Here is an 8968-nt window from a genome sequence, read left to right as displayed (position 1 = left end):
GAATTCCGACCCGCAGCCAGCAGGCCGGCTCCCAGGGCTCCGGCCGCCCACTCCCCTTCCTCTCCCCGTCCTCGCAGGAAAGGGAAGGGCCCGCCTTGGAATCACCCTGCATTTCAGGAGGGGCATGCCTTTGAGCACGGCCCCACCCCCACCGCCGAGGCCCCGCATTTTCACATTCGGCTGTTTTTCATTCCCTTCTTCCCGTGCCAAGAGCATCAAGCCCTGGCTCCCGCTGCCGACCTGCCGCCCACCCTAAACTGAGCCCCATTCATTAAGGCCGCTCTCGGCCGGGGCAGGACAGGAAGGAAAACAGCACACAGGGCCTGTGAAAGAGACACTCAGAGAGGTTATTTCAAGGCGGAGGAGGGGAAGGAGGGGGCACTCCTGGTGGGCGCTTTCACCGCTCGCACCTTGATGCCCACCTCCCCATCCCCCAAAGCAGGCTCTCACCCTCCTGCCTCTGCTAACCCCTTCCCCTGCCCAGCAGGCGGGGCAGGACAGGAAGGAAAACAGCACACAGGGCCTGTGAAAGAGACACTCAGAGAGGTTATTTCAAGGCGGAGGAGGGGAAGGAGGGGGCACTCCTGGTGGGCGCTTTCACCGCTCGCACCTTGATGCCCACCTCCCCATCCCCCAAAGCAGGCTCTCACCCTCCTGCCTCTGCTAACCCCTTCCCCTGCCCAGCAGGCCCCCCGCCCCCTCCTCCGGGGCTCTGCAGCCACCGCAGCCCCCAATGGCCTCATCCTCTGCAAGGCAGACACACCCCGCCCTGCCCCCCACGCCCCCATGGAAAGATCAACTTCTTGCAGAGGAGGAGGTTTGGGCTGTCTCCATTTACAAAACCCTCTGCCCTGGCCCCCGGCCAGTACAATCATCTTTTGGGGGGCATTCTCGATGCAAAGGGTGTAACCCTAGGTTTTCTCCATGCCCAACACCTCCCCTCCAGCCACCCCCAAACCGCCGGCACCAACCCAAAACACAATTTCTTCAATTCCCCCCCGCGGCACATTATTAATAAACTGCTCCAACTCCGAACGGAAAGAAGAAAGAGCTCAAACTTTGAAGCCTTGGGAATTAGTAAATCAAGAGCTGAAATTCAAAACAAATGCTCTTTCATGTTGGGGCCCCCCCTTTTTTTTCCTTCTTGCAGTTTTGTTAAACCACGGGATCTCTTCAGAGGCAAGCACGCCTTCCTAGCAGCTCCTCATTCATCTAACTGGTTGCAATTATGGGGGTGGGGGGGGCAGGATTAATAGCTGTTTTACACACACACACACAACGTTTCTTTCTAGAACTGGAAAAGCTTTTGGGACAAGAAGCCCACCCATCTCAGAAGGGGCTCCGCGGGGTGTCCTGTTTAGTGGGTCGCACTGCTCAGCTGTGGGGCGCACAGGGAGGTGTCCGTCACTTCCTCCAGCAGAGGAGACAGACAAGATGTTATCAATCAGACAAACCTTCCCAAGGCCCTCTTTCAAAAGCTGCCACTTCCCCTGCTTACTTCATGTGGTTCAGAGGGGCTGGGTGCCTCCTGCATGCTCAGGATTTAAAAAACAAAACCATCTAACAGCATCCCCAGTGTTATTTTGCCCAGACCCTTTCCTCTCCCTGGCCTTCTTTCTTTCAGGAACTCTCGGAGCCTTAGAAAGCAGAAAAGACGCAGTTCCCGCGTTCCCGTGTGTCCGCGTGGCCTCCCCTCCTCGCAAGCTCCGGCTCACTCCCATCCTCCCTCCCAGTCTGAGCCCCCTCCCCACTCTGGGGGTCCCACTTTGTCCAGCTCGGTTTTCATTAGGAGCTTTGAGTCAACAATCCCTTCTGTCTCAGATAACACTCAGAGTATATACTGCATAGAAATAAAAACAAACAAGGTCTCCCTGAAGACACTCTCCGCCAGCTCCATTCCTGGAGAGGCGCTGGGCGGGGCTGTCCGGGATGACCAGTCAGGCACCTCACAGGACAGGATGCACCACAGTCCCCCACAGACAGTCTTACAGCTTCCCTCTGAGCCGCCGTGGTCCTACACCAGTGCCCCAAACAAAGGCAAGAAAGGACAAATGCCCAGACTCTGCTGGAATGTTCCCCCAGGTTACTTTCCTCTTGCTGTAGCTAGTTTTTAGAAAATCCCGTGGTGGCATCCTGGGGCGGGAAAGACAGGTGGAAACAGGATGGCTTTGGAAAAGAACAGCAATGCCTCTCAGGTACATGGCTAGTGAGTTTCTCCACGTTTATCACTCTCTTCTCCTCTCTCGGGGACAATGATGCTCGGGCTACCCAACGCCCCTCATCCAATCCCACAACCCCCAGCTCTAAGGAAAACCCTCCCTCCTGGGTAGCAGCAGCGTTAGTGCCTGTGTCTCAGTGCCCAGACCCTGTCGCTGGCATCCGGCATCCGGCCCTGAGCTGGATGGGGAATTAGGACTTGGAGAAGCATCAAGGGCTTCTGCTCTGAACGCCCATCCTACACTTGGGATCTGTCTTCCACAAGTTCCCGAAAAGCGGACCCTTCCCCTTGGAGACGCCCAAAGCCCAAAGGACAAGAGCAAAAACAAGAGCTGAAACCTATGAACTAATGACAACAAGGTCGCCAAGTGGAAGCCCCCCACCCCAGCCAGGAGTTGCTTAACAACAACCATAAAACACAGCACAACACCCGTCCCAGGTGGACCCCATTTCCTCATCCACGGAGTGGCCCTGTGTCCTGGTGTGTCAGGGGCTTCAGAATGATGAGCTGAAGGGCCCCAGCGACACCAAGATCACATCCAGTTTAATGCACAGAAAAGTGAGAATCCCAGACCAGCTGGGGTGACAGAAGGCTGGCCACCCCTCCGCCCCCCTTCCTCCGACTCCAGTAATTTCAAGGTCTTGGAATTTGCCAGGAAAATCCGAGAAGGTGTCTTACCTGAAAGCCCCCCAGGGGCCAGATAATTCGTTCCCCCTGTTTCAGCGGGGGAAGGCACAGCATCTGGACAGTCTGCTGTGGATGTGAAAAGGGGAGAGAAAGAAATAAATACACAAATAAATAAAAACACCAAGATTAATTTTTAAGCACATTCTAACCAGCATTAAAGAGAAACCACACATTCCAAACGGCTGACTCCCAGCCACGAGGCTGAGTATGAATGGGCCGCCCAGGGCTCGCTGCCCATCATAAGACAGACCACAGCACCTTGTCACCCGTCTGGGCTCCTCCGAGGCGAGTTAATCATTAGTCAAGTCAGGCTCCATCGCAGACTGGCTGGAATTTCTCCCCCATTGAGGAAACCAGGTAGCTGCCAAGGTCAAAGGGGGCCCAGGTTCTGACTCTCAACCCTGGCGGCCGTCTCCTTGCCATGGATCCCAGGGCCTCCTTGCCTGGACCCAGGGGCCTCTCTGCCACCACCATGGTCCAATGTCTCACCCTCATCTTTTTCAAGATAAACTTCCCAGTTCTTAGGACTTTCTCAAGACGGGGGTTCGGCTACAGGGGCTTCTTTCTCCTTTTTAATTGAGGTGCAACAAACACAGGAGAGAATCCACCTCTCAAGTACAACTCCGTGACCTGTACTCATGCGTACACCTGTGTAGAGCCACCACCAGATCAAGAGCAAGAACATTCCCAGCAAGACTCCCAGCCGGAGGGGAAATGCTCTCTACCTGCTTCCAGGCCTAGTCCACACTCCCCATCTCTGGAAACCTTCCCGGGCAACCCCGGGCCTGCAAGGCTCCCTGCCCTCACTTTCTGGCACCCAGCACGTGAGTTCCCTTCAGATCCTGTCTGTGCTCACTATACTATAAGCTTCTCTTCGCGTCTTTGGAACCCTCAGGTACTAGCCCCAGTGACCTGAGAGCCAATGAGGACAATGACAAACCGAGCTGAGAAATCGACAGACAGACTTGCCAACTTCCCTCCAAGAAATTAAAACAAAAAAAAAATATTGCCCACAAATCAGAACTAACTAGTCCCAGGAAACAAAACTACACCAGACCCCGTCTTACTGAAGTCCAGCGAGAAAGGCTGGCTCAGAGAAGGGGCTTCCGGCTCGCCGGCTCAGCAGCAAACACCACACCAGGGTGGATGTTGCAGATGCCGGTCCCCAGCCCAGGCCACTAGCAGGAGGTACCTGGATGAGCGTTAGTTTCCCACTGAAACCACTTGGTCAATAGGAAACCAAGCAAAAGAGCAGTCCGGAGGCCAGTAGCCCACGGGAGCCTTTTACTAGCCCTGCAGCTGTTTCCATGACCTGATAAAGGGAGGTAGGGGGCCTACAGGTAACTCCCAAGCACCTCTGTGTTTCTGCTGCCTACCCCCCCTGGCTCTCTCTCATCCCTCTCCAGCATTCTGTGGCATTCTCTCAGGCTGGAAAAACAACTTTTCAAGAACTCTCTTAACCCGGAGAGGGGGAAACGAGGAGTGGTGGGAGGCAGGGAAGAGAGAGCTTGTGTCTGATCTCATTGTATCAGTGTAAAGTACAATTCCTCACAGGAATATACAGTTTTACAGGATACACTCAATCAAATGGAAAACAATGGGGGAGGGCAGGAAATGGAGTTGCTTGTTGCATGGTGTGCCCCCTGCACTTTCTAAGCTACTTGGATGGTCTTTGCATGTTCTACAGATTGGCTGCTACCTACCCCCAAATGGAAGACACTCCCACATCAACCATGATGACTTATCCAGGGCGCTCCGCTCCGCTCTGCTCCCCCCACCCAGTCTTGGCTGGCTGAATCCCAGGGCAAGGTGTGTTTCAAAGGAAGGGCCCGGCCTCTCGGAGCAGAGCCGGGACCACATTCAGGGTGTCGGCCTGTCTCAGATCAAAGGTAAGCCAGCTCCGCACTGGCAACCACAAGCGTTTTTATGAAATGGTGCTCTGCCCTTCTGCAGAGTCTTTGATCTCAGGAGGGATTTACAAACATTAATTAGGCCTCCCTACCACCCCTGTGAAGTAGCAAAGTATACCTGTTCGACTGGCACCCAGGTAAACTGAGGCGTCATTGACTAGCCCAAGGGACCACCCGGTGCGCTGGGCCATGCCCAAGGGTTCAGCACCTGTCCCAAACGCTCCCTCCCCAGGCCACCAGAGCCTCGCTCCCTGCCCTGCAGCAGGCAGGCCAAGAGGCTTCCGCATCCAGACTGGCCCCAAGCTACGGCCAAGGCTTGTAAAGTAAGGTCAAGGCAGCCACACCTCCATCACTTGCTCAGCCAGAGAACAGCTGCAAAGCCAGGGGCTCCGCTTCGGCCGGTGATGCCCACTCCCCAGAGCCCAGGCTGGCACACACTCCTAAAGCCTAAACACTGCCAACCACCCAGCAAGTGTGGGGCCTGTGGGAGCTCACTCCCTCTCCCAGCAGCGCGAGTCCTAGAACAGCGGTCGTCAACCTTTCGGACCTCGTGGACCACTTGGTCCGCGGACCACCGGTTGGAGACCACTGTCCTAGGAGATGCAAGCCTGGGGATCAGTAGAGGAGTACAAGGGTCCAGAGCCCAGGATAATCTTGTCAACTTAGTTCCGAGCTTCCTAAACGCTGTCCAGGACAGAGGACCTACTGCCACCACCACCACCACCAAACACCGAGCGTCCCAGCTCTGCCCCAATCCATAACCATGGTCACAGAAGGACAACCTACTGCATTGGAAGTATCTCAGTTTTTAGGCAGGCACATCATCAGGCCTGCAGAATGAATGAATGAATGAATGAATGAATCAATGAATGAAGCAAAAACTGAGCAAATGAATGGTAACTCTTTGACCACCTGGATTTATAAAGAGGTCTGGAAGAGGTCAGAGTAGGCCGAGTTAGCAGGTAAAGGCAGGTTAGGGCCCTAACTTCTCAACTGGACTTGGAGGCTCCATCTGCCAATGAACACTAGCTACCTGGGCCTAACCCCCAGCAACAGCCCCCGTCCCCAGCCATCCTTCAAACCCTGGGGCACAAGGAGCCGAGCCTGCAGAGCCACCCCCACTCCATGAAGTGAGATCTAATTGCAAACACCACGCCCTTACCCCTTGCACAATAAGGGAAGGAGAGGGTCTTCGTCACTTCTGATTGCCCCAGGGCACACAGCCACCCTGTCCTTAGGTTCAGCCATGTCTAGTCTAACGCTCCTTCCCAGAAAATGCTGCTGGCTGGGACCGCCTGGCACCCGGGTCAACAAATGTCAGGCCCTCACAGAGGGGGCAGTGAACCACAGCGAAATGGAGCGTGGCTTTCAGCCCTGGGTCCCTCCGAAGGCTGCAGGTTAGGACCCAGCCCCCTTCCCACTGCCTCTTCTCAAGTTGGAGGACTTCACAGAAAGGATTCCCTGAGTTGCGCAACTGGTTAAGACTTTAACAGTTGTCCATTGTAAAAGCCTTATGACAGGTTCTCACCTAGTAACCCAAGACCAAAAATTCCACCCAGAGCTTAGAAACTTAAGAATGTAAGTGGCAGCCCAGCCGGCGTGGCTCAGTGAACCTATGAACCAGGAGGTCAGGGTTCGATTCCCGGTCAGGGCACATGCCCGAGTTGCAGGTCCAGTGTGGAGTGTGCAGGAGGTAGCGGGTCAATGATTCTCTCTCATCATTGATGTTTCTATCTCTCTCTCTCCCTCTCTCCCTTCCTCTCTGAAATCTATTTTAAAGAGTTTAAGTAATAAAGAATGCATGTAAGTGGCAGATCTAAATTCCCCAGCCAAATATTCTTCTCCCACATAATAAGGTGAGGAGAAAAACCTGGGCAGCCCCCCATCTGTGTATCTGACCTCATCACCCCTGGCCGAGTAGCCAGCAAAACCAGCCCCAGCCCCAGCCCCAGCCCCTTCCATGTGTCAGAATAGTTCCTTCCCCGGGGCTTCCCCTGCTACCACCCTTCATGTCCTCAAACACCACCACCTTTTCTTCATTTCTTTTTTTGTTGTTGTTGTTTTATTTTACACAAAGCATTTTGGGTGAGTAACCAGCTGTTTGAGTTTCCGATTGGCAGGTTAATCACTTCCTATTGGCTGATCTGCAGAACTTTTCTCCCCCTTGGAAATGGCACATTCCTGTCTTTGTGGCTTCTCTGTTTACACACATTTTGCTACCTAATGTCAACACTTGCTAATGAATAAATATATCACTCCACTCACTGAAATGTCCTGGCCTGGCAGGATGGCCGCTTAAATCCGGTATCTCTGCAGGAAACCCAAGAGAATATAACCCTTTTCTTCTATGGGTATAGGTTTCTGGGGACATTTTACCCTTAGTTGCCTTTACTCCAGGGGGGGTGTCAAGGTAACTGGTCTGTCTCTCTTTTGGGGGAAAACTTCCAAATTTGAAGACTATGGAAGAAAAAAAACAAAAACAGGACAGAGGTGGCCTTTGGAGAGCTAACCTCAGGAAAGAATTCTTGAGTCTTGCAGCCAAAAACCCTGTCAAAATTATTCTTTGAGAAAACAGGGCTTGATAATTTCCGTGAACATTTGCTACAAATACAGAGAGCTGGTTATCTCCTCATTAATGACCATTTATCTGGTGTTTTGTAAAGCGAAAGCAAAATATCACATGCTTTGCAGGCCACTTATTAGACAGGCACCAGGCAAGCAGCAACGCCTGCCCGACTTGAGGGAGCGGCGTGGAGTCCCGGGAGGGCTGTGGGCTTCGGTTACACCGTTCATTAAAGTATTTAATTTATGACAACGCCCCAGCAAAACTTTTAATTAGTGGGGGGAAAGCCCAACAGGCAAAACTCAGGAGGCCAAGGACTTGTAGAATTCCAAGAGCAAAATGAGGCCCAACCCTCCACTTTTCTCAGAACCTTGGCAAAAAATAACATTCTATTTTCCAGGCATCCAGTACACAGAGCACAGAGTTTCAAAGCTACAATCACTACTTTGCAGCTGAGGAACCTCCCTCCGTAAGAAGGGGCTCCTGGACACAGGGCCACCCCGTGGTCACCCCCACACGGCCCTGCCTTCCCTGCCTTGCTGACCCCCCCCCCTTCCACTCCCCCGGGCACTGTCAGCTCCATAGGGTGAGCCCTGCACTGCCAGCCAGGAGTTGAATGCAGACAATCACAACAGGGCTGGTGCCAGTCTCCAATGAGCTTTTGCCCTGGCCCCATGCCACCCGGTGACAAAGCAACAGGCAGGCAGAGCTATGCCAGAAACTTTTATAGCCCCGACCTAGAATTCTGAGAAAATCCGGGAGGAGTGCTGACTTGCCGGGGAGGGAGGAGAGGAAACCCATGAGGGTGGTTTTGTCTTGGCTTCTTACATCTTCTAAACCTTTTACTCCCAACAAGAGTCTTCTCTGCACCTTTTTAAACTGCTTTCCCTTCCACCGAATTATCCATTCTTCCCCGACTCCACTGGCACTCACAAAGCCTCCAAATGTTCCCATCAACCTGCTCTCTTTGGCTCCCAAGACACTTCTGCGTGGATCAAATTCCACGTGTTAATAAACCTGAGTCAATTTGATCCCGGTGCAAATACATGGAAAAAAGAACAAATTGTAAAGCACATCTAAGAAACTCTTTAAAAATTTATACACACACACACACACACACATACATATACATATATACATACATATAATCTCCAGCCACAACAAAAACAGAAAAATCCAAACTTCCAGCACAGGAAACCTATAACCACCTCCAGGCAAACCCAGCGCCTCCCCAGGCCGCTGCCAGGACATAAAAACCCGCGTTCTAGAGACTCTGTGTCTCACTCCCGAGACGAAGGATATTTTTAAAATCATCCACTCACCAGTTGGTTTGAGAAAATCCATCGGGTATCTGGAGTAGGGAGGAGGAGGAGACTCTGGAATTAAGAAAGTAAGAGAAAATAAAGGCCGAGCCATGAGAACCAGAGATAAAAACTTACGATAACAGAGGCATTCTTTCAGCCCAACTGTTTGTCTTAGCTGTGGGGGTTGGAGGCAGGGCCGCGAGGCGGTGATCGCCTTGATATTTAGCTGTCAGATAAACAAAAGAGGCCGCCTGGCGCCAGCCGCGGGCTCCGCTCCTCCGCGTCC

The 8968-nt window shown here is 53.0% G+C and overlaps 1 protein-coding gene across 3 annotated transcripts in view; it reads right to left on the bottom strand.

Annotated features, from left to right (window-relative positions):
- The window catches only part of SMAD7 (SMAD family member 7), a 28166-nt gene that overhangs the window by 18148 nt on the left and 1050 nt on the right, over positions 1-8968 (bottom strand). For 2 of the 3 annotated variants that reach the window (XM_014531967.1, XM_005884491.2), the window contains exons 2-3: positions 8701-8754; positions 2897-2971 (exon numbers count right to left, since the gene is read on the bottom strand). In XM_014531967.1, coding sequence (XP_014387453.1) covers positions 2897-2971; positions 8701-8722 — 97 coding nt within the window. In that variant the 5' untranslated portion in view covers positions 8723-8754. The remainder of the gene's footprint in view (positions 1-2896; positions 2972-8700; positions 8755-8968) is intronic. The other variant, XM_005884492.2, reaches the window with a different exon arrangement.

Source organism: Myotis brandtii, unplaced genomic scaffold, assembly GCF_000412655.1.
Source record: "Myotis brandtii unplaced genomic scaffold, ASM41265v1 scaffold833, whole genome shotgun sequence".
In the NCBI taxonomy this organism is placed as follows: domain Eukaryota; kingdom Metazoa; phylum Chordata; class Mammalia; order Chiroptera; family Vespertilionidae; genus Myotis; species Myotis brandtii.
The sequence above is the reverse complement of the archived record's forward strand: the minus strand, read 5'-3'. Positions and strand labels throughout refer to the sequence as shown.